This window comes from Callospermophilus lateralis, chromosome 2, assembly GCF_048772815.1.
Source record: "Callospermophilus lateralis isolate mCalLat2 chromosome 2, mCalLat2.hap1, whole genome shotgun sequence".
NCBI lineage: Eukaryota > Metazoa > Chordata > Mammalia > Rodentia > Sciuridae > Callospermophilus > Callospermophilus lateralis.
This window is the reverse complement of record NC_135306.1, coordinates 61,957,797-61,984,524: the sequence shown is the minus strand read 5'-3', so window position 1 is coordinate 61,984,524 and position 26,728 is coordinate 61,957,797. Positions and strand designations below refer to the sequence as shown.

The window sequence follows — 26,728 nt, the reverse complement described above, 5'->3', positions numbered from 1 at the left end:
TAGACCCTGTCTTAAAATTCAAAATTAAAACAAAAGGGCTCAGGATATAGCTTGATAGAACACCCCTTGGGTTCCATGCCCAGTACTGGGGGTATGGGTTGAAGAGAGGGGCAATTTTGTGATTAATATAATTCAAGTATTTGGGGCTAGTGGTATTACAGTACTTGCCCAGCATGCATGAGGATCTGGATTTGATCTCCTATCATTTAAAGAAAAAAATATATATGTATTAAAAAAATCAAGAAAATTAAACAAATATTCATAATCTACTAGGCAGAGTTAAAGAATTTTCATCTCTGAAGTATTCCAATATCCCATTCAAGGTAATTTCCAACAAAACAGCTCCATTCCTAGGTGAAGGGAATTATGTTTATACTGTGAGTACAGAAATAAGACAAAGCACCCTGGATTTAAAGCAGTAAGCTAGCTAAACACAATTTGTAACTCTGTTTGCTCTTCTACCACCGAGTCACAATATGTAAAATGCAGTTCCTTAGAAAGTTTCAAATATACTGCCAAGTAATGAGTTTCCCCTCTATTGGAAGGCTGGTAAGTTTAGCCATGGAAACCCTCCCTGTTATGTAATACTTGTTTTCTGCATTCTCAGGTCAGCTACTACCAAAGTTGCCCTAAAACCTTACTTAAGCTATCATTTCCACATTCAAGTTCCCTCTTGCCCAAATCACAAGGTTCATCTTGTGACTATTCCCCAACTTCTAGAAGAGGTTTGGTCATGACAATAAATGGAATGGCAATCACCAAACAAAGAACAGGAGGAAATACATAAATTAACAATGTGTTTGGATTTCATGGTTAATCAACTTAACAGTTCTATCTTAAACATTGCATATCCTATGTCACTTTAGGTTTTTAAATGTTTACAAAATAAACTAAAAAGGAGCATTAGAAGGACTCTGAAACATCCAGTGTGTGCCAATGACTGAGCTGTTTCTAAGACTCTTTCTGATCCCATTCCTAGAGATAGTCCCATTTCAACTCTCACCCAATCAATATAACTATAGTGGAACAGCAAAGTGTAACCTAAGGAAACCTGTTAACTGATCACTTGACAGGAATTAAATGCTTTCCAAAATATATTTATTAAATCCCCAAGGACTGAAGGAAAAGTTATCCGAAGTAAGCACTATGGTTTACTTCTCCATTACTCAAGAATAATTTCTCTATTAATAAGCCATTATGGAAAAAAAAAAAAAAAACACAGTAGGGCATGGTATCAAACAGTTACATAATCCCAGGCAACTTGGAAGGGAAAGTTTGAGGCCAACTTCTGCAACTTAGCAAGGCCCTGTCTCAAAATAAAAATAAAATATAAAAAGGACTGGGGGACATGATTCAGTGGTAAAGCACTCCTGGGTTCAATCCCCACTATCAGAAGGGAAAAAAAAAAGTGACTATTAGTAAAATTAGTAATATTGCTGCACATACACAAGAAAATGAAGAGAATGATATCCCGTGGCATCAACAATCATCAGGGTGGTGGTGGTGGTGGTATTAGGAATTGAACCCAGGGGCACTCCACTGCTAAGCTATACTCTCAACCCTTTTTATTTTAAAGACAAGGTCTCACTAAATTGTGAAAGCTGGCCTCAAACTTAGCAATCATCTTACCTCAGCCTCCTGAGTCACTGAGATTACAGGTACATACCATCATGCCTAGCCCATTCTACATTTTCCTTCCATTAAATGCACAGCCATTCCCCATTTAGTTTACCTAAGACCTTTTCAAAGAATATGTAATGAGTTTAGCCATACTAAATAACATTGTTTTAGTTATCTAGTATGGCTAAACTCATTACATATTCTCACATAAAAAAATAAAGGAAAAAAAGAAACAATTTTTTTTCTTACAAAATAGGAAGAGAGAATCATGGTACAACCAGCCAAAATGGATGCCAGCACAACATCAGGTGGGATTTCCGAACCACTTCTCCCAAGGATAGGGGTAAACATCTCAAATACTGCCCAGATGAGGTATAGTGCATAAAGATAAGGAATAAACATCCCCAAAAGGTAAAAGGCAATAAATTTTCCTTGGGCACCTAGGAGAAAAAGAGATACAAAACACTTATCTATGGAATTCTAAAGTGAGTTGCAGATTTTATAGTATTGCCACATCTTGGCATCTAACAGAAATTAGATTAGCTATGAATCTTACCCTTTAGGTACATATTATCTACTTCAGATACATATTATCTACACTTTCACTCAAGATAAAATACTTTTAAGTATTTAAATACTTAATTTAATTACTTACAAGTAATATATCAGTATGTGTTCATAAACACAAGAATGGGTTTAGGTATAAGGAAAAGGGAAAAATAGTCTCTGGAAGCTTTATATATTTTAAGGTATTTTCCCACTTGTATTGAAACTAAAAATACCCTACCATGTTGCTGAAAGTCCTTGTGCACGAAAAGCTTTGTGAGCAACGGAAATGCTACCCAGACTGCACTAATGAATGCGGAGCAAAGTCCTTGATAAGTGAGCATTACGAGAAAACCACAATGCACAAACAATGAGATGTCAAAAAACATTTCTCCCAGATACTGGTCACTGGCATTCTGAAAGAAAATAATAATAATAATAATAATAATAATAATAATAAATAATAATAATAATAAAACAAGTAGTCTCATTCATGGGTCATTCATAAAGATCTCTTATTATAAAACAACTTCCACTGCTTAGGAGAACTACATTTTGTTTTAAAGCAGGTCTACCCTTTAAAACTGAAAAAGGTCAATCCTATCAGAAGTAATAAATTACTGCTGCATAGGAAAGGACAATTTAACAAGATGAAGTGAAAGCACTATTCCTTGTATCTAATCTGTGCTTTTTTTCCACCAGGTAAATAAAACCTTTGGAAATGTTCCAGAATTTAAACAAGTACCCTCCTACAAACATCCATTTTTCTAAGCTTAGAGTGTTTCAGACAAACTAGAGAATGACCTACCAAGGAACATTATCAACTGCTGCAGCACCACCAACAGCACACCTGGAAAACTGCATGCCCTTTGAAGTAACAGCTGTGTTGGGTTTGCCTTGATTTTCTGGAGTCTTTTCTATCTCCAACCACTCACCTTTGCCCCTTCTTATATTCCTGTTGTATTCCTCTTGTATTCATATTATAAAATCTGAACTACATTTTTTGAGACTTAAATCCCCAGGACTCCTGTGCAGCACCTTGCACTCTTCAGAAGAGGCAGCCTTATGAACTTAATACTTAAAAATGAGTGCAAGAGGGATTCTATCAACACAAATATGAAAGTTATAATTCCAATGCATATATAACAAAATGAATATACCTATCTTTAAGTTTCTCTTAGCCTTTTCATTTCTGCTCATCCTAGAGCATGTTTGTTTTAAGGGACCCTATTTCAAGAGCTCAAGATTTCCTGTTATATATTTTCCAAAGAAATTTAGGTTCATTTGACAACTCCCTCTTGCAAAAAAAAAAAAAAAAAAAGGACAGGCTACAACTGTTGAATACTTATGTGTTCAACAATATTGATCAAGAGACTTAGTACTTAAAAAGAAGAAAATGGTTCTGTGAAAATATTTTATAAGTGCCTAAACTGTTCCAGAAATAAACAAACATTCTTAAATCTATTTTCATCATCACCTCTATTGTCCATTCCACTCCTGCCTTATTCCAATCCATTACAATAAAAAAAAAAAAATCTGTCCTGCTAAGAAAATTTTAATGGTGGTCACATTGATTTTTAGGGTCCTGCTCCAACTTCATACTGGTCAACTTTTCAGTTATTGTGCTACAACCTTCTCTTCACCACACTGTACTTTTTACTGTGACCCAAATTATCAGGTACATTCCCAACTTTGTACCCTTATCAACCTATTCGCTCTCTAGTAAACTTCAACTCATGCCTCAAAAACCTCATTTGAATATTATGACCTCCTTCGTCAATTTTTCCTGACTTCCACAAGCAAAATTCATCTCTCCTGCCCCTGTATTCCTATTGCACTTTGTATGTGTCAATCTATTTCACATTGTCCCACAATGTACTGCAATCATTGTAGTCCCTACCTATTCCCAAATAAAACTGAGCTCTTCAAAGAAAAATATCACATTCTCACAAATCTCCACATCACCATGCATTGAGTGCTTGAAGAATGTTTGTGAAGTGAAAATAAAATACATTACCCCTTTCAATGTGTTTTCAGCCTCAAATATTATGATCAGACCACTGAAATTAGTGAAAGTTAATAGACTCTTATTTCTATCTCACTCCTACCCCAATCAATAATATTCAACCATACTCTGGTTATATACACCTGCACTAAGAATAAGCATGTCAAACTAAGCCCCAGGAATGATTCTTTTGGAAAACAAAGCCACTAAGATAAAAACATAAGTTCAACTGTAAAAACATAAGTTTAACCTCAAAGAACCTGTTTTCAATAGGCCCTGCTAACATGGAAGAGTTCCTCAGACCATCTCACATTTACTAAAACTCAGTCAAGGTTCAGCAAATAGACATCCTAGTGGAAGGACGCTGGTTTGTAGTCTTACATATCTCCATTCTAATACCCTACAAAGACAAACTGAAGAAAAAAACAAACAGCAGCAACAACAATAACAACACAGATATCTACTTATTGTTTTGAAAATAAACTAAGAAGATTTTTCCCTTTAATACACTTAGAAAATCAGAAACCATGACTTCACTGTACTTCATTTTTAGTTATATTATTTCATAACCCCAATTCCCATTTTACCAAATTTACACAGTTGAAACCATAACAATATGACAATATTCTCTAAAACTCAGTTTATCATTTGGAACCCTATTTCCCTTTCCACTTTTTCCATTAGTAATGTGTCTTAATTCTGATAACACACATGTATAATTTGCATCAACATCATTCAGGTAAAAGAAAAAAAGGTGAAGGAAAAACTGAGAAAACTTTAGGTGCAATATTCTTTTAAGCAACAGTACTTGCTGTGTGGTTCATGCTATATGCCAGACACAGAGAATACAGCAATGAATAAAACAATTTCCACCCTCATGAAGCTTATATCCCAGGGGAGATCAAGGATATCCAAACAACAAACATAACTGGGTGAACTCAGGATAGGTTGGTAGATGTGAGAGCACAGTTACAAAAACTACAGTAAATGCAACAGAGGCAGAGGGCTGTGCAAACAAGTCTTGTTGTCACTACCATCCTAAATACTACTTATGGAATAGCTTTCATTTTAATTCTATAACACAACTTAGAATAAAAAACCTAGCAAATTAACACAGTTGTGGAAGCATTTTCTATCACCATGCTGAACAATTTCTGATAATAGCCTGAAAGACCAAATACAATGAATCCCACCTGAGTTTGTTTTCTTTTCCTGAAAGCAGCAAAAAAGAAATCAGTAAATATGCCTAATACTTACCACATAATAAAATCTTTTTGCAAGGGTATGTATGAAGATTATTTTGGCTACTGCTGCAGTTCCATACAGACAAACGGAGACATAGAAGTGGTTATACCATGAGAGAGACTGTCCAATAAGAGAGATGAACACTGCTATAATGAGAACCATAACAAGGCTAGTGAACCAGCTAATGAGAGTGATGCCAAGTCCACACAAGAAATCTTTCGTGTAGTTAACAGCTAATAAAGAGAAACAAAAAGTTGAAGTCACTATCTTCTCAAATCAATTACATAACCAGTTAGCAAGCTAAAAAGACAAATGTTTAAAAATCCACCAACATAACTGAAAATTACTGAAATGTCCTAATGTTGAGGACTATTAATTAAATGTTGGAACTGGAAAAAGATAGAAGAATGTTATCAATAAATCAGATGTCTTCTAAATTCAGGTATACCCTTACTAGGGAAGTTGGTCATTTTAATCTTTTTTTTTTTTCAACTGGATTTTAAACTCTGGGACACTTAACTACTGAGCCACATCCCCAGCCCTTTTGATTTTTTATTTTGAAATAGGGTCTCATTAAATTGCTCAGAATCTCACTAAGTTGCTGAGGCAGATTTTGAATTTGTGATCCTCCTGCCTCGGCCTCCCAAGTTGCTGGGATTAAGATGTGCACCACTGTGCCTGGAGGTTTATTTTAATCTTTAACACCTTAGGGATGCTTTATGTACCAAAATATTAACCAGGAAAGAAGATAAAGTTCCATATAAAATTTTCCTAAAAGAAACTGACATAGGAAGGCAAAATAGCATGGGAAAATAGCTAGTAATAAAAAATTATTTTAATTTGTTGCTAAATATTTTATTTTGTAACAGCACATAACACCTTAGTCTCAGAAACATTTCAAACAGAAGGGACCAATTTAAACAAAGACAATTTGTTCATACTTCACAACAGTGTGCTATTAGTCTACAGTGTGATCAAGACTTTTTTTATATAATGGGACTTTTCATTAAAAATAAATCTATAAATAGGGCCTGGAGGCATACACCTATAATCTCAGCTTGTTTCAGAGGCTGAAACAAGAGGAATGCAACTGGAAGCCAGCCTGGGCAAATTACCAAGATACTGTCTCAAAATTTAAAAAAAGGGGGAGGGAGTGTAGCTCAGTGGTAGAACACTTTCCTAGCATGCATGAGGACCTGGGTTTAATCCCCAATATAGGAAAAAAAAAAAGTCAATCTCAAGAAATCATTTTTCAATAGCTCCTATGTGGCACTTATATAGAGTACTTTTATGGAGTAAAAATGTACTTCACAAAGACTTAAATGTATAATAAGCATATCAATTTAACATTTATTTAGAAATCTCTTATAATATAAAATCAAGCATTATTTTCTTAAGATTTTTTAATGTTCTGGAAAGATATAAGTACAGTAACTTTTTAGCAAATCCTACAACAGTGTTTGCAATTTTAGAGGAAAATACTTACTGTTATGTTTGGGTTGCCAAAATTTTTTGCCCAGGTACAAAACAACAGCCATTGCCACCATGTAGTTTATTATTGAGCCAACACGAGATGGGTAGGCAATGACAAATAGGCCAAGTACATCAAAGAAAACCATGTTTCCATGTTGATACTCTGAAGAAGTAGCCAGCATATCAGATGTAGCTAGATATCTAAGAACTGCTAAAATGTTATCACCTATTAGTAAAGAGAAATAACAAGGTTGAATCAACTATTTGAAAGAAATTTATATGTAAAACAGAAATAAATTATTATTTGAATAAGAAATTAACTGGGAGCCAGGCACAATGACACACACCCTAATCCCAGCAACACGGAGGCTGAGATGGGACAAACAAGACTTTGAGATCATACTCACTAACTTAGAAAAACCCTGTCTCAAAAAATAAAAAAAAGGGCTGGGATGTAGGTCATCAGCAGACCTGGATTCAATCCCCAGTACCTCCATAAACAACAACAACATCAAAAAGGCTAGGCACACACCTGTAATCTCAGCTCAAGAGGTTGAAGCAGGAGAACACAAGTTTGAGGACAGCCTCAACAATTTAGCAAGACCCTGTCTCAAAATAAAATCTATAAGAGGACTAATGGTACATGTGGTACAGTGGTAGGAGGCTTGCCTAGCATGCATGAGGCCCTGGGTTCCATCCCAAGCTCTGAGAAAAGGAGGGAAGGAAGGAAGGAGGAAGGGGCTGAATGTGAATAGACAAAGCTTCCTACCTCCTACTGCTCTCCCATTTTTCTTATTAAGTTTCTCAAGTAAGGCCCATATTCCCTATTTTACTGCCTCTCAATTTGGAAGCAGACTTTGTCTTCTACTAGAACTATTCATTTTTGCAAAGAGCTCTAATACCACATCTGTTTCATCAGGCTAGTTCAGAGACCCCTATATCTTACTTACCTCTCAGAATTCAAGTTCTGCTTCTCCTGTCCACTGCCAATATAAATAAGAATCACCGTCCCACTTTCCACTATGGTCAATGGCATTCCATTTCCCTAGTCAGCTAAGCTTTATACTTTGTCATCTTTACTGCTGTCCATCTGATTTATCCCTTCTATCCAACTTGTCAAGTCTTGCTGAATTTACATTTTAAATGCATCTAATTCTCCATCCCTCCCCTTTGGTTTCTATCTTTTATCAACACCACCACAGTCTATGTCCCCCTTATTCCACATGAAAATCACTGTCAGAACAACCTGTCTCCACACCATCCACAATGCATTACCAGATCAACAACATTTAAAACTGTCTTAATGAGTTCATGCATGAACTCAGACCTTCAATGATTCCTCATCCCTTTGGCATCTTCTTACTGATTTTTAAAAAGCCTACAATTTTTCTCTCCCTCATATACTTTTACCTCATCTCCCTATTTCTGAAAATATTTCTTCTACTCCAGTCTGACCACCTACTCATCAACAGCCTCCTACACACAAACGTACTCTACTCATATTATGCTTACTTGGAACATCCTCTTTTCTCTGCAGACCAAATTCTACCAACTCTATGGCTCAGCCTCAAATTTGTATCCTCTCATTCTGGACCTTTCCAGAAAGCACTTTAATTCCCTGACTATTAAGCCTCTCATCTACATGCACCACCCACCCAATCAGGGATCCAAGTTAACTATTTTCTACACTGGGTAAGCTGCCCACAGCTGTGTCATAATGCCACCTCCAATGTATGGCTTTTCACCCACTCTGGCTACAGATTTACTGCTCAACAATCCTACTGTAACCCTGGGTCAACTCCCTTTGCAAATCCTTGTAATGAATATTTCTATGTTCTTAACAGCTAAACAGGCAGCAAGACTAACATTTAAGCCCTTATCTCTCCAATTCCAAATCCCTACTTCATTCTACCACATACTGCCTCTCTAATGCTCAAGCCACAGAATTTTTATAGATTTTTACAGGTCATTACTAAAATTTCACCTTATTATACATTAAAAGTAGAATTTGGAATACCAACCTGCTCTCTGAATGGAGTCTGTTAGAATTCTGTCTGCTGTGTCATACTTGGTGTGATAAATATATCCATTTTCAATAAAAGCTAAGTCTATTCCTAAGACATACAGAAAAACAACAACAACAAAAAAGTCATTTTGTTTTAAATATTAAATTTGTTTTAGACTTGTTTAACATATTAAATTCCTAAAAGACAAAATATCAAAGGGGTGGGATGATTGCTTTGTCATATTTATTAGTGAATGATATAAATTCTCTTCTACATTCTTACAAACTCTGTACATATGGTACATATATAATGACTGAGGAAGTACACTACTTCATAGGAAGGCATTATAAGTCACACAGCAGGAGGTAGGGATGCTAAGTTTGGGCAGTCATCGAAACTTTGCCATCTATATCCTTGCTGGGCCGAAGTCAAATTTTAACTTCAAATAGCTCTATAAGTCCCCAAGGGAGTTGGCAAAGCAAGACAACAACAATGAAAGTCAAAGACCCCTGAAGGATCTATTACCATCTTTTGGGAATGAAGTGCTAAACAGTTCTCCCCTGTTTCTTCTGTCACACTGTGGGGCAAGATGATATATTCTAAAGGAGGCAAACATTTAAATTAGTATGAAGTTTTAAAAGGAAAACATTAAGAACTCTACTTAATGAGTCAGAATGCACAACTCTCATACAGAATATACTCTCAGAAAATGCTGCTTACTCATAACTTTCAAGAGGTAAAGCTTGCTTTTGAAAAAAATCAATGTTGCACAATAGCCTATAACCATTGACAAAATACCTGGAATGTTCCCAAAATCCCTGAAGATACGGAAGTCAGTATCTGAAGGAATGATTCCACTCTGAAAAACCTCCTGACCCACCACAGATGCAAAAGGGTGTTTAGCTGCTGTTACATAAGCTTGAACCAACCAAGGATTTTCAGGACCTGAAATGAAACATGACAATATAATACAAGGTTAACCTAATAATTTTTTTTTAAACTTACAATACTAATATTCTTTTCTTGAGGGATGGGGGTGGAGCAGGATCAGGGAGTGGTGCTAGGGATAAAACCCAGGGCGTAGGGGCAATCTAAGTAGGCACTCTACCACTAAGCTACATCCCGGATCTAGAACTAATATTTTTAACATACCCAAAAAAGGAACGTAGTGGCTTTTTAAATGTATTATTTTTTAATCCCTTTTCTATATTTTCAAATGTTTAATATGTGTGTGTGTATGAGTTTTAAAATGAAAAAATAACCTTTTATAAACAATTTAAATATAAAATAACAACAGTACACAAAGTTTAAGTCTGAATCTGGGTTTTGGTACACACCTATAATCCCAGCTACTCAGAAGGCTAAGGTAGAAGGACTGCAAGTTCAAGGCCAGCCTAGGCAACTTAGCCAAGACTTTGTCTCAAAAAATAATAGGGGTAGGGATATGGTTCAGTGGTAGAGCATCCCTGGATTCAGTACCCAGTACTGAGAAGAAAAGTAAAAGAAAAAGTTTAAGTCTATAAATGGAAAAAATCATTCATAAGTCTATCATCCTAAGATAACTACTATCAATTTTATATCTTCAATTTTCTTTTTTTTAATTTTTTTTAGTTGTAGATGGACACAATATCTTTATTTTATTTGTTTATTTTTATGTGGTGCCAGGAATCAAACACAGTGCCTCACACATGATAAGCAAGTGCTCTACCACTGAGCCACAACTCCAGTCCATGTATCTTCAATTTTCTAATGTATGAATGTGTATAAATAGCAACAATATACAAAGTCAAAGGGTACACTTCATACATTGTTGTTTCACTTAACATTATATTATAAAATTTCCTATGTTGCTAGATATTACAAGGTTCATTTTAATAATTCCTATAACATTATACTGAATATACCATAAAGTACCTTACTACTGCTTATAATTTATCACAATTAATAATTCTGCATTCCCATCATCATTCTTTTTTTTTTTTTTTCAAATTTATTTTTTAGTTTTCGGCGGACACAACATCTTTATTTTGTATGTGGTGCTGAGGATCGAATCCGGGCCGCACGCATGCCAGGCAAGCGCACTACCGCTTGAGCCACATCCCCAGCCCCCATCATCATTCTTAAACACCTTTTTCTAAATTGGGAGTTCTTCCTTTAGAATTATGGGATAAAGTACATTATTGCTCCAAATTATTCACTCTTTCCTCTCTGAAAAAGAATTCTATATTTCTAACCTTAGCACATAATGCCTCTTCACATGATCAACTGCATGCTTGGCCACATGATTTGCTCTGACCAACAGAGTGTGAGTAGGAATGATGTAACCCTCAACATAGGAGGAAATCTAAAAGCCATTCCATCCCTCTCTTTAACTTTAGCCATGAGGTCACTACATCTCTGATGGTGGCTTCTCCTTTACTCTAAATCCCAGAATGAATAAGACACATGAAACATAATAATCTTGGAATGACTACAGATACCCAAAACTGAAAACATGACATGAACAAAAACTAAGCCTTTGCTATTGTAAATCACTGAAATTTTAGGCTTCTTATAACAAAACTTGGCAATACATTGATTTAACAGATAAAATAACTATTTCAGAGCATCTGGGAATATTGTTTTCATAACTTTATAAACAGATTATCCTACAATAAAAAGATGACTGAACAAAAAGGGGGAAGGCACTATAAACAGACAGAAGAGATTCATACTGGAGTTATCACACATAGATTTTTAAATAATTATGTTTAATATGCTAAAAAGAACAAAAAGAAAAAGGAATGGAATATACAGAAATGTGTACAAGAAACATATGAGATCATTAAAAAGTCTATCCAATGCATGATCCAACTGCAGTCCTAGGAGAACAGGAGACAAAATGGAGCAGAAGCAATGCTAGATGCAGTGGTACACACATATAATCCCAGCTTTCAGGAGACCAAGGCAGGAGGACTGCAAGTTCAAAGTCTGTCTGGACAACTTAGGGAAACTCTGTCTCAAAATTTCAAAAAATAAAGAAAAAGAACTAGGTATGTAGTTCAGTGGTAGGTAGTACCCCTGGATTCAGTCCCCCATACATAAAAAAAATAAATAAAATAAAAAAAGTAATGTCAGTAACAAAACATGTAGTCTACAAAACAAAATAAAAATATATGAAATACCGAAATAAACATATTTCAAAAGAGAGAGAAAGAAAGGAAAGCCTTCCTTCTAGTATAATTCCAACTATTTAATACAATTAGAATGATGAAGACAAAAAAACCTCAGTAAATAGTACAAGTAGTAAAAATTTCTTAGGGCAAGAATTATGTGATTGCTAAAACTAGGATCAAAATTAGGTAAGTAATCTCAAAGTAGTTACTACGAAGGGGAAAAACAGTAATTTGTACAAAGAGAAACAGTTGAAAACCCTGGAAAATACCTTAATCAAATGAGAATAAGTTAATATTATCAATAATAAAGACAAAAAGATACTACAGGCCTCTTGATGTGATGCACTAAGGACAAAAATACAAATGGAAAAAGAAAAGCAATAGTGGGGAAACATATGAGACCCTACATTAATAAAATTAACCCTACATTATTATAATTAAACCATTATTAGTATTATAATTAGATATTGATAATTAAAATCATACTGAAAAACAGGTAAAGCTCAACTATAAAAAGTGATCATCACTAAAATCAGAATAACAGTCTTAGATGGGAAGGAAATAGTTCAGTGTAGAATACCTGCTTAGCATGAGGCAAGCCCTGTGTTTGATCCTCAGCATGAAAGGAACTGTATTTGAAGAGGCAGAGGTGGAAAAATTTGGGAGGAAGAATGGCAAGAGTCTACACTTGGTCATGAGGTGAAGACAGAAGGGTGTTCACCTTATAATAAAGTTTTATACTTTGTATAAATTATACAATGGCTATGATATATTTACTAACACATGATAATTAAATGCTATGCTTGATATTAGATTGGAATCCAGATTAAAACAACAAAAACTGTTAAGACAGTATTAGAATGCCTGAAAACAATCTTAAAATAAATTTTCACTAGATAATAGTTTTTATATTATAATGTTACATTTCTTAAGTATGATAAATGTATTATCATAGAGGATATCCATATTCTTTACTTACTGATATGATACTGAGATTACCAACTGACATGATTTTTCTCCTTTATTCTGATAATGCAGTGAATTATATAGATTTTCAAATATTTCAAATATAAATCATCTTGTTGCTTAACTTGGCTGAAAAGTACCTGTTTTGTATGTATAAACTACTGGATTCAATCATTAATACTTTATTTAGGACATGTGCATCAAAGTTTGATGTTATACACCAAAAATCTCCAAAGTTAAACACATGCCATACCTTATAACTCAGCAATTCTACTCAGAAATGAACATACACATACATGTGTACCATAAGACACCTACAAAAACACAGCAGGCCCATTTATAAGAGGCAAAGACTGAAAACAAACTAATGTCATCAGAAGAATAAATATAGTTGTATAATGAAATATTATTCAGCAATGGAAAACAATGAACTACTGCTAAACAAAACATAGATGAATCTTACAGCCAGAAGGTTGAATGAAAAAGTCATACACACAAAGAAAATATAATGTATGATTTGATTTATACAAAGTTCAAATACAAGCAAAATTAAATCAAGATATGTTGATGTATTGATAACCTTTGGGGGCAAGAATGACTGAGAAGGCCACAAGGTACCTATCATATTTTCTGCCTTGATCTAGGTGGTGCTTACATGATTATATTACATTTGTTAAATTCATTAAGCTGAACATTAAGAGCTGTGAACTTTTCTGACATTATAATAAGAGATGAAATAAAGATACCATTTTATGCTCTGTACCATAAAAACTACTTGAGAAAAACACAAGGCACATTAGTAGGAAAGGGATTTACAGTTTTAAAGATCTACTACCTGATCTCTAACCCAGTATAGATTCCACTGCAACATCCAAGTGCTCTAGCCCTACTCCAGCCTCTCATGGATCATCCACTGCAATCTACAGGTTCTGGACAGGTCAACTTTGGGTATAAAAAGGGAGGGTAGGGAGACTGGAAGGGGAAGATAGATCAGCTTCTGAGTAAGATAATCCCCATGGTATAAACAAAAGGGAGCCCTTTAAATGAGAAATTCCCTGCCTTGATCTGAGTGGTTCTTACCACCCAGATATATACCTAAATATTTTATACTACATTGTTATTAATCATAAGAGGTAGGTACAGGTATAGCTCAGCAGCAGAGCGCTTGCCTTGCACACATGAGGCACTGGGTTCAATCCTCAGCACCACATAAAAATAAATAAATATTAAAAAAAAGAGGTAGATACAAATAGTATCCCATTTTTATAGAGGAGAAACTATAGCTTGAAGCAGTTATAAAATTTGTCCAATGTTCAGTGCTTACAGCATACTGCCACTAAGGTTGTGAGGTTTGAGCTTATGTCATTTAATTACAGACCCTGGACTCTTCATCACTCCCCTATCTCACCTGATCCCAAAAGCTTTTATCTTAGTTATCCTAAAAGAGAAAGGTATCAGACACATTTAGAAACATTTTCAATTTGCATTCTATCTCTTGCCATCATCAAAATCCTTCATGCTTCCAGGTTGTGTGTATCTGTAAATTACTTCTTAAAGAATAAGCCCATACCTATAATCCCAGTAACTCAGGACACTGAGACAGAAGGCTAGAGACCCTCAGCAACTTAGGGAGACTCTGTCTCAAAAAAATTTTAAATAGGACTGGGTATGTAGCTCAATAGTAAAGCACCCCTGGGTTCAATCCCCGGTACCAGAAAAAAGAATGAGTCACTTTTTTCATGCAAAGAGTTTAGGCATATGTGTTGTTGAAGGGAACTAGAATTCAGTGAAAGAATGAAAAGTCAAAGCTCCCTGAAGTGAAGTGAAAGCAGAGCTACATCGTCATTGTCACAGCTCTACCTCTTCACATTTGGGTGGTGGCACTGGCACCCAGAGAAACAAAAAAAGGAAACTCAATAAAGGAGAAAAAATGGCAAATATTATTAATGAAGCCAAGAAAGATAAGGCCTGAAAACTGGACACTGAATTTGCCACAGCAACTTTATTAACAAGAGTAGTTTTGGTGAGAAGGCTAAAGCTTACAGAACTGGTCGAAAAGCAGAAACAAGTCACTTGGAGAAAACAACCATAGATCAGTCTCAAAAGAATTTTGCAGTAGATGGTCAGAGAAATAAGGCAGTAGAGTTGGGTTGGGACAAAAAGTGGTCTTCTTTAAGATGAGAGAAAGAGTTCATTTCTCTAGAGAAGAAAAAATGAATGATGGAAAAACAAAAAAGAACTTAAGAGAAAAGAATTTAAGTCACCATCTATATAACCAGCCTCCTACTCATGAACCTTAAAGTTAATTTAAATGTTTCACTCATAAAAAAGCCAAGCCAGGTGCGGCGGTGCACACTTATAATCCCCAACTTGGGAGACTGAGGCAGGAGGATAGTTCCAGGCTAGCCTGGGCAACATAGTAAGACCCCATCTCAAAAAAAGTCAAGAAGACTATGTAACACTTAGCCCTATGTGTCCAAGTCAACTATTTCTACAAAATAAATTCCCAGAATTGAACCAGCTAGACAGAAGAATCTACATGTCAAAAAGTAATACATATACCCTACTGTCATGTATATCTAAAAACAACAACAACAACAAAAAAGTAATACATAGTCAGGCATGGTGGCCTGACTATAATTCTAGCAACTCCAGAGACTAAGGCAGGAGAATCACAAGTTCAATGCCAGCCTCAGAAACTTAGCAAGGCTCTAAGCAATTTAGCAAGATCCTGTCTCTAAATAAAAAATAAAAAGGTCTAGGGATATGGCTCAGTGGTTAAGCATCCCTGGGTTCAATACTCAGTACCAAAAAAATATATAATTCATATTGACAAAATACATCATTCTACATTTCTACCAATAAATAGTGTATAAAAGATGCCTGTTTCTCTAATACTCCAAATGTCCATCAGATAATGAAATTAATAAACAAAATGTGATAGATCCATATACAATGGGCTACTCATCCATTTAAAAGAAATGAAGTACTGATACATACTAGAACATGGTAGAACCTCAAAAACATAATAAGGAAAAGAAGCCACATACAAGATGCCATGTTATTTGTTTCCATTAATATGAAATATCTAGAATAGACAAATCTGTAGAAATAGAAAATTGGCAGGTGGTTGCCTGTGTTTGGGACAAAATGGGAATGAATGCATATTGAGTATAGGGGGTTTTTTCAGGGTAATAAATACATTTTATAATTATGATGATGATCACTCGACTCTTGTGGATATATCTAAAAACCACTTAATTTTACACTTTTCTCTGAATTATATCTCAATAAAGCTATAATTTAAATAAAAAGAATGCATTCTAAAGAAAAATATAAAGCAGAGTATAATCCTGTGTTATTTATATACACACATATACACACATACAAAAAAAACATATTCCAAAAGGATGTAGACTAAACTGCACTGGTTTGCTCTAGGTGGTAGGAACAAAAACATGAATATTTTCACAAGAGAAAATAAAAGATTCTGTGATCCTTTTTGTTTATGGGCTTTCTTGCACTCAAAGTTGGTAGTATATGAAATTCTTTTTTTAACAAGGAATTTATATTACTGATCTAATCTGTCTAAATTTTAAAAGGATGGATTTTAAAACAACTTCACTATTATTAAATCAAGCCTTCCCAACTCATTAAATCATTGAGCTGATAAATCAGTCTTTCTGGCCCTTCTTTAAGAAATTAATAGTAATGATATTCTAGTCACTAAAAACTCAAATAGAGGCTGGGGCTGGGGCTCAGCAGTAGCACACTTGCCTGGCATGTGTGAGGCACTGGGTTCATTTCTCAGCACCACGTATAAATAAATAAAATAAAGGTCTATTAACACCTAAAAAAATATTTTAAAAAAACCCTCCCAAATCAACATCTCTCAGAAGTGACAACAAAACTAGAGAGTACAGACTGTTTTAACTGAAAAGTTTCTAGGACAGGACAAGTAAATTATTACCACACAGAAAAAGGGCTTATTTAAAACACAAAGGACAGAGCCATCTGCCTTATGCTTTCAAGCACAATTCCAAATGTCAAGGGGCAGGCGGGGGGAGGATTTATCCGTTTTTATTTTTATTTTTTTTTAGTTGTAGATGGACTTTTATTTTATTTATGCATTTCTATGTGGTGCTAAGAATCGAACCCAGTACCTCACACATGACAGGCAAGCACTCTACTGCTGAGCCACAACCCCAATCTGGATTTATCCTCTTTTAGTTAAACATGGAAACGATACTAACTTTCAGAAAAACGTATCCACAAAAGCTAGTCTTTGTAGGCAATGGGATCAAAAGTGAAAGCAATACTGGGAAAGGTACAAGAATTTCAGAAAGTACTCAGAGGAAGCTTTCAGGTATGCAGTTTAGCCACAAGAATAAGCTCCAAAATTAGGAGGGGAGGGAAACAGTATAAAATTTCATCCAAATCTTTTGTTGATGATCCTTCAGAAATATATTACTTTCGAAATATGAGGGTTTTAGAATGAGTAAAACATTTAAATTATATATAAACATTCTGCTATTGAGTCCTAAGTCACTTTTTTGCTTTATTATTAAAGTAACATATGCACTGCAAAATTTTAAACAATTCAGAAAGTAAAATAGTAGTGACAATTCTTGTCTTATTTCCTGAAGTAGTATAGAGCTCAAACTGCTTTTTTACATTTTGCCTCCTCTCAGCTCCAGGCACAACCTCCCTAGTTCCACCAATAAATACCCACTATTTAACTGTGACCATTATTAAATTTATTTATAGCCTTCCAGATAATGCAATTATTTCTAAAATTTATGTAGCTATAGAATATTTAAATAAAATACATACATTAAGTGAAGAATAAGGACTTTGGGCTAGTCAGACCTAACAACAGCAAGTACTGAATAAATATAAATAAATAAAGAAACTGACTTGGGACTCAACCTGACTAACCCTAGGTAAATGTGCTTTCAACTGTTTGGGCTTCACATATGTAAAATATGCTAATATATATGCACACAGAAAAAAATTCAGGAAAGCTACAGACTAGCATACAACACTGGATTATACCTGGATAGGAGAAATATGGGGATAGGGTGCTGTGACAATAACTAAAAGCATGAATATAAAGGCACTTAGCATACAGTATACTTATGACAAGGAAAACATACAGACATGCTACTGTTCATGTGAAGCCCTGAGATTTTCAAAAGAGGAAAGACTGACTTAAAGTCCTCTTTCCTTACAAATTTTCTGCTACCGCTTTTTTATTTGGTCATTGTTGAATGTGTTCTTCCTACCCTGAATGACATCCCAGAGGTGTGAATAAAATGTAGCAGCTACTTACTCCTATGTTAGAATCCAGCTTCTTCTCATTAGTTAGATGAAGAGGAAGCAATGAGGTTTGAGAGCTGAAAAGAAAGTAAAAACCTCGCTGCTTTTAATCTTATGACCTTGAGATTCTCAGAGGCTTAGCTTAAGTAAAGCACACATCCATTTTGAAGCATAAAAACTTAAGTTGGATGGATAGTAAGTATGTACTGCTCAGGTTACAAAAACACACTTAGCATTTAGCATAACTTCATAACTTAAACAATATCATGTCTTTCATGGGTGCTATAAAACAAGTTCCCATTATTACCTTATTCACTTCCCTCACCAATCTCACCCAACACACTACTCAATATTAAAAACTTCTGGCAAATGTTTATGTCTGGATAAAATACATAAGCCAAATTTCTAACAGAGCAGGGAAAAGGCATGGAACTTCCATTGTCAGATTTTAGTAGACCCTGACTAAATAAATCTATGAGTTTTGAATTAAGAAAGATGATAATTGCATATTTATCAACTGTAACTTTTTAGCATTAAAAAGCTTAATCATAAAATTTAAAATATTTCACTGGGAATGGTGACACACACCTACAATATCAGCTACTCAGGAGTATAAGGCAGGAGGAACACAAGTTCAAGGTGGCTAGCCTCAGCAACTTGGCAAGGCCCTAGGCGACTCAGTGAGAAGGGTCTCAAAAAAAAAAAAAAAATTCAAAGGGCTGGGGATGTGGCTCAGTAGTAAAGTACCTCTGGGTTCAATCCCCAGTATCAAAAAATCAATTAAAAAAATTTTTTTAAACATTTCTCTGGTGGATTAAATATTATTGGATTTCTTTTTACATTCAAATTAATTCAATGATAAATTTAAATACCTTAAACTACACATAAATTCTCTCATTTTAATTCATGAAATGATTCTCATTTAAAGTTATTTATATCATGATCACCCATAATGAATAAAATGTTCACTACCTACATCACATTCCAAACCTGAACTGCCTAGATTCAAATCCTGCTCTGCCATTTACCAACTCTGAAAACTTAGGCAAATTTATACTTTTTTATATTCTACAAAGAATGCTCATTCAAGACATACTTCATTAAAGATGGTGGGTATGTTCCTCAGTGAAAAGAGCACTTGCTGAGCAAAAACAAAAAACAAAGAGATTGTTTAAGGAATTACTTAAGTTAAAAAACTTTCCACTTTAAAAAAAATCAGAATTGCATTAAAATACACAGAGCATGGTGTTGCATACCTGTTTGGAACACAAGTTCTTTCCCTCCTACTCCAGCTGCTTCCAGGTTAATAAATGCACGAATCAGGCTGGCCCAGGGGTGCTGAGTAATGAAACCATGACTGGCCTTAATGAGAAGGAAAGAAAATAAATACAGGGTAAATGATCAGAACCTAAATTTTTTACTGTACTTATTTAAAAGGACAGATTGGCTATCTTCATGAGGTAAAGAATATAAGAACAAAAGAATCATTTCTCAAAGGCAGTTGCTGAAGACATTCTCTGTTTCTCTTTACATCTAATGGCTGTGTGCAGTCTATTGAGTTTTAGAAAGTCATTTATCAGAGAGGCAGACTGAGTGGTGCCATGAGTGGTGCCAAACAACATCCTTGGTAAATGTGAGGCTGGGCAAAAGAAAGACAAAAAGAACAAGAGTAAGGAAGAGATAATTTGCATGGCAGGGCATTATTCTATATGCCTGTCTGAAAACATCTCTGTAACTCCAAAGAAAACTAAATATGAGTTATTATGCCATCAAAGAGCTCTCAAAAGAATCAAACACTGCCAAGATGAACTGTTCTGAGTTGAGTTCTTCATATACTGAATATGTTAACATCAGTGGATTTTCTAAAGTACTGGCAGGTACAATATGTCTTTTGCATACCATTTTATAATACTATTCATATGAATAATAAAAATGCATAAGTGTTAGTTATTGTTATTATTCTCATTATTACTCAAGCCTGGTATTTAAAACAGTTCTCACCTGCAAGACATTTTCTTCAGCACCATTGAAGAGAAACACCACAGCATGCCGTAAGGATTCTGAAGATGTTGATAAGACACGAAGGACTTCCAGCATTACTGAACAACTAACTGCATCATCACTGGCACCTTCAAACCAGAAAAACAGATTTGCTTCTCAGATTTTAGAACTTTTACATTATAATTGTAATGCCTAAGAATGGAATTTTTTCCCTCAGAGAAAAATCACAAAAGCTGCATGATCAGAAGCATAACTCTGAAGACATGGCTCAATGGTTAAGCATTCCTGGGTTCAATCCCTGGTACCAAAAATAAACAAAAAATTTAAAACAATAAGTTTAAAGAGTATTCCAAGTAAATAAACTCTATCATAACCCAAGCAAGAGCATTTGTGGATCTACGCACTGGGAGGCAGTGTGCTCCAGTTTAATGGCTATTTTAGAAAAGGAAAGATTAGGAAATAAATTTTAGCCCTTGCTTTACTCTACTATTTTCCAGTCTAGGAAGCAGAATAATGACAGCCACCTCCCAGGTTTGTTGTGAGGATTATACAAGGCAAACCTGGTACCTAAAACCTGGGAGGCATTCCATGTTAATTTTTCCTTCTCCTCTCAGTAAACTTATTCCATGAAGTTCCAAGTTTTCAATTCTGGGAACTTAATGTTCAAATATCATTTCAAAGTGGACATAATTAATATATTTATTGCTCAATTTAAGTTTTTATGGCTGCTCCACATCTGACACAATGAGACAAAAGGGGTTAAGGATGCCAGCTAAAATAAAAATGCTTGTTTGGGCTTTGTTAAATTCTAGATTCAATTCCTACTGAAGAAGAAACACTATTAACAATTCTTGTCTTGGTAGTGATTACTGAATTGTGGTATTAATCAAAATGAAACAAAGTAATAGTTATCTAATTACTATTCTGCAAGAATATGTTGCCATTACTAAAAAGTGCCACCTTGGGCTGGGGATGTGGCTCAAGCGGTAGCGCGCTCTCCTGGCATGTGTGTGGCCCAGGTTCCATCCTCAGCACCACATACAAACAAAGATGTTGTGTCCCCCGAGAACTAAAAAATAAATAAATAAATAAACCTCTCTCTCTCTCTCTCTCTCTCTCTTAAAAAAAAAAAAAAAATGTCACCTTTGGCTAGGTATGGTGGCATGAACCTGGAATCAGGAGGGTGAGACAGGAGGATGATGGTAAGTTGGAGGCTAGCCTGGGCAACTCAGCAAGACCCTGTTTAAAAATAAAAACTAAGGGTTGGGAATGTAGCTCAGTGGTAGAGTGTCCCCGGGTTCAATCCAATTACCAACAAAAACAAAAAAGGGCTGGGGCTATAACTCAGTGGCAGAGCACTTGCCTAGCATGTGTGAGGAACTAGGTTAAGTCCTCAGCATCACATAAAAATAAACAAATAAAATAAAGGCATTCTGGCATTCTGTCCATCTACAACTACAAAAAATTTTTTTTAAAAAGTGCTGGCCAGAAATAAAAACATTTTTTTAAACATTTACTTTTTTTTTTCAAAGATGGACATAATATTTTTACTTACTTTTATGTGGTGCTGAGGATAGAACCCAGTGCCTAACATGCATGAGGCAAGCGCTCTATGGCTAAGCTATAATCCCAGTCCCAAAACATTTACTTTTACTTTGAGGCTGAGAATCATTTTATAATAAAAAGCAAACAATAAAATTTTTCTTTATTAAAAGTAAAAGGGAAATTAAAACATATTTATCATTATAGGGTTGATTAGTAAATTATGCTGTCCATTTATCTTCCCTTATTTTAATGGTTCTGGTATCTTAGGAGAGAGAAAGGGGAGTAGTTGACCAACATACCTTTCTGTTTAGAATTAACCCCAAAATTGAAGCCACCCCCCAAATAACTCAAATAACTCTTCTACCAATGACTGAGAACCTCACAGCAGACTCAAAAAGATAATTAAGGCTTTTGTGTGAATAAGATTACTCCTAATTGGTACTAGTTCCTGAGTTTCAAAAACAATAGGGCTAGGGATGTGGTCAGATACCCCTGAGTTCAATCCCCAGTACAAAAAAAAAAAAAAAACTTATATTTCAATTTCTATCCCACAAGAATAATTTAGGTAATAGTCTATTTGATGAATGTGCAAAACCTTATTTTATTATTTTTAACAACTTCTTGACAGAAATTTCCTTGAGACTATTGGTATAGATATTCTTATAAAAATTTAGGTAAAAATAGATTCTAATGGCTCACAAAAATACCATTCTTTAATTAGCACACTACATATGCAATTTGTAACACTTGGCCCCAAGAGTAACAGAATATGCCACTCCAATATATGCCACTTTGGCATAAGGATTATTTTGAGCTGAAGGCAACTGAGAAGTGGATAAATGCTCTTGCCTTCCTCCTATTTGCCTAAATTAGGCAATAGGATATAAATTTATGGAGGTATTCTACCTTCCCTCTCTACCAAGAAGGTCAAAGGCTAATCACCAAAGACAATTTTAGACCCTTATTAACCTAGAAACTGCAGCAGAGAAATCTAAATAACAAACTTTACTAACTAGCTTTATCTACAATATATTTATATTCAAACAATTTGCTGGCCATGGAGTCCTTTTCCTTTGTCCTGTCAATTCAAAAGGCAATGTGTTTTTGTTGAAGATGCTATATAAGCCAGAGTTCTAAGCCACCTCTTTGATACTTACTCATTTTCCCTGGATACCTTCCTTGTAATACATGGTAATAAAAACTTTGATTCTTCTCTTTTCAATCTATCTTCTCAGGCTAGGGATATGGTTCGGTGCTAAAGTGTTTGCCTAGCATTCACAAGGTCCTGGGTTAGATCCCCAGCACTGCCCCCCGACCAAAAAAAACGATCTTTTTGTTATTACAGGAATTCAATCCGTCTAAGAACTATGAAGGACAGAGGGAAAATTATTTTTTCTCCCTCTACATTTACTTATGTACAAATCTTTCTTATATAATATCCTTTAAACAATTATGATACTTATTTGCCCCTTCCCAGAACTGATGTATAATAGAGGGTGATGCTTGTTTTATTAGTGCTTTTATTCTGACATAAAAGACCACTGGTTTTTCTAGCATGGAGGAAAGTACTCCAGCTTTTACATAACAAATATGTGCATACTGATTTCTGAAAAAGCCAAGTACATTCTAAATGATAACATTGTAAAATGCTATTTTCTATTTGTATCTATCCACTTTTCCTACTTTAACAATTGAAAACAATTTTCTGAGGAATCTTATTTTACAAAATGAAAGTTCTATTTAGGAGATTTTCAATCTTTTGGAAAATATACATTATATCAGGCACTGTCCTAAATATCAAGTATCCTATTTTTCCAGGTATTTCAGAGCAAGATTTTAAATTAATTTTGTACTCTAACAGCAATGGCACACAAAATTCTCCCTTTACAAGTCAACAGAAACTGCCAGAAGTGGTATCCTCCAAATCATGTATCCCTTAAAGGCAAAGACTATTCTTTATGAAGTATCCCCACTACTTTTACAATACCTAACTAAATAAACACTTGAAGTGACAAACCTGACTCTAGGACACAGGACACAGACTGGTAACACTGATTAGGCTGCTTCAGTCTACCAAAAATGAAATTTCATGATTGGGCTACCAGCATTAATATTTAAAAAAGTAATAATAATGAAGCACATAAGAGAAAACTGAATGGTTAGATCTTAAAACTGATACCTTCCATCACAACAACAAAAAGACTTGTCCAAGAAAATGGTCCCCAAAACTGCCCAAACATCTTCAGGTTGTTAAATAAACTCTCTTAGCTATTAAGTCTTAGAATGTCTGCAAAACAGGTACATACCTGGTGAATTTGCCACTGAGTCAAAATGACAGTTAGCCAGGACAGCATGCTGGGCTCCATCTCTGGGTTCCAGTTTTACCACAACATTGGTGATGTTGTCATAGTAGCTTGTAAAACCTCCCAAGAAGTCAATGCTAAAGGAGCCTGTAGGCCGTTGTACATCCACTGAAATCTTGTGAAGTCTATTACTTTGAACTTCAATCAATTTAATCTGTTCTAAAAGGTAGTGCACAGTCAGGATTTCATTTTCTGGACTTCCTGTAGTCCTGGGGCCAATGGATGTTATATGTTCAAGATAATCCCTGGAAGCAGCCAAAAGAATGATGATGACAAACACTTGTAGGCTTAAAACTAACACTTAGAACAGAGCAACTTTTCTATTACATGCCACTTCTTCCCCCACAAAAAGCATAGTTCTTTGGTTTCCTCCTATTTAAAAAAAAAAAAAAAATACTGCTTTGTTATGAAATCAAGCACTTATTTGCAAGCACTCTACCACTGAGCTACATCCCCAACCCTATAGAACAATCATTTGTAAAATTCCATCATTTTATTTTGCCTCCCAAGAGTTAATGCCTTCAGTTTTATCTACCCATCTGGCTTCCAATTTCTCTCAATCTCCATAACAAATCAATAGAAAGACAGGATCATATTCAAAATGTGTGAACACTGAAGGCTGGATAGGAGAGAATACAACTTCAGAGTGCCACCACTCCTGAAGGTTATTAATTCTGGGTTTCCAATTCTAAATGGCAGAAATCAATAAGCAAAGACAATCAAGTCAAGAGGGTAAATAAGCGAAGAAAAACATTTGGTGAGGAATGGACTCAACCTTCCTTCTGTGCACACAGGACCTAAAAACTTCAATTCAGGCCACAACAACTCTACCCTAAAGCAAAAAAAAAAAAAGTTTCAATGCATTACAAATAAGGAAAAAGAGAGGGTTAGGGGTGTTCCAGAAAGTCCTTAAAAAGCTTTCAGCACTTTGCAATCAAAGAAAAAGTTTTTAAAACACAATGATTGTTGAAAACTGCTGACTTATGATTTTATTAACTTTCAGACACCTATTACAATACCCCCAACTTAATCACCTTTCCTAACACACCTAAAGGTCTTTTTAAAAACAGTCACTAACCTAGGGCACCCCCAAAGACAATTTGAGAACTTCTGAAATTGTGTGCAAAGTTTCGAATGGGTTTTCCACTGAGACTCCATAGCTTTCAGATTTGGGGGCTGTAAACCTCAGAAAGAACACTACACTAGACCCTTTCAACAATGCCCCCCCAACACACACACAAAAAAACCCCGAATTTATAGTACAGTCTGGACACATATTATTTCTTTCTCATTCATTTCATTTTAAAAGTAAGAAAGCTAATCAAGGCAAAAAGTGGAAGTTGCTCCAGAAGATGTGGATACCACTAACAACCAATCATGTGCAGGGAGAGCACATGAGTAAATGAAAAAGGCAGCTCCACGTGTAAGTGAAAAAGGAGGCTCAATCCACCCGGCCACCCCCAATCTGTACGTACGTACCACGAGTTAAACAGGAGACCAGACAAGTCCCCATCCCGGCAGTTCGGACCCCAGAAGAAGGGCACCTAAGGCAACCCCACTCCACGTGCACCTGCGATGTGGGGACTAAACCTACGTGTCCCGCACCGGCAGGTGCGCGCAGGTACCGTGCCCTGGCGCCTGGGAAGAGAACGCAAAGGGACGCGCGGGCAGTGCCGGGCGAGAGCAGCCGGTACCTGGCATGGCGCGCGTCGAACTCGCCGGGGTGCCCAGAGGTCCCCCGCAGCACGAGCTGCTGCAGCGAGAGCTGTACCAGAAACCGGAGAGCGAGCAGGTAGACAGCGATCGCCACCACTGCGCGTGCCTCGGACAGCCCAGTCCACGCGCCCCGGCTAGCGCCGCCGCTACCCCCCGGGCTCCTCTTCCGCGTCCTCGGGCCTCTGGCCGCGTCTACCAAGGGCTCCTGAGCCGAGGCCTCCCTCTCCGATTGCGACGGAGCCTCCAGTCCTTCCCGACGCTCGGCTCCGACGCGATGCCGCCTCACAGCAGCCGGCTCAGAGCCCCACTCCATGGCCACCAGCCTTAGCCGCCAGCCCAACAGACCCAGCCCGCGACGGCCCCGGCAGCCGCCGCTGCCGCCGCCGCCGCCGCCGCTGCCGCCACCGCAGCGCCTCCTAGTGAGCGGACGGAAACTGCAGAGGGCCAAACTTCTTCTGATTGGCCAGTCCGGCCGCGTCGCGACCAGCTACTTTGGGCAGACCTCTGACCACGGTAGGGCAGGCCCAGACTGAGCGTGGTAGGTATTTCTTCTCCTGTATGGTTTCCCAACCTGATGGGGAACAGAGATTTCCTAATGGAAAAACACCCATAAGTCTAGAAATGAACAACCCAAACAAGAGAAAAGTGAGAGAGAGAGAGAGAGAGAGAGAGAGAGAGAGAGAGAGAGAGAGAGAGAGAGAGAGAGAGAGAGAGAGAGAGCGCTTAAATAAAGAATGACGGTGGCTTTTATGGTGCACCTGGTGGATG

General features: G+C 36.2%; 2 protein-coding genes across 3 annotated transcripts in view; one reads left to right on the top strand and one right to left on the bottom strand.

Annotated features, from left to right (window-relative positions):
• The window catches only part of Ermp1 (endoplasmic reticulum metallopeptidase 1), a 46,285-nt gene extending 19,891 nt beyond the window's left edge, over positions 1-26,394 (bottom strand). The window contains exons 1-10 of the mRNA XM_076846001.2: positions 25,939-26,394; positions 24,188-24,489; positions 20,337-20,464; positions 19,592-19,697; positions 9,694-9,840; positions 8,911-9,003; positions 6,903-7,115; positions 5,429-5,649; positions 2,408-2,582; positions 1,870-2,060 (exon numbers count right to left, since the gene is read on the bottom strand). Of these exons, the coding sequence (XP_076702116.1) occupies positions 1,870-2,060; positions 2,408-2,582; positions 5,429-5,649; positions 6,903-7,115; positions 8,911-9,003; positions 9,694-9,840; positions 19,592-19,697; positions 20,337-20,464; positions 24,188-24,489; positions 25,939-26,273 (1,911 nt within the window). The 5' untranslated portion in view covers positions 26,274-26,394. The remainder of the gene's footprint in view (positions 1-1,869; positions 2,061-2,407; positions 2,583-5,428; positions 5,650-6,902; positions 7,116-8,910; positions 9,004-9,693; positions 9,841-19,591; positions 19,698-20,336; positions 20,465-24,187; positions 24,490-25,938) is intronic.
• Positions 26,395-26,460: 66 nt separating this feature from the next.
• Mlana (melan-A) overlaps positions 26,461-26,728 on the top strand; it is a 65,543-nt gene continuing 65,275 nt past the window's right edge. For both annotated transcript variants that reach the window (XM_077108825.1, XM_077108824.1), the window contains exon 1: positions 26,461-26,498. The gene's annotated coding sequence lies outside the window, so the exon portion shown is untranslated. The remainder of the gene's footprint in view (positions 26,499-26,728) is intronic.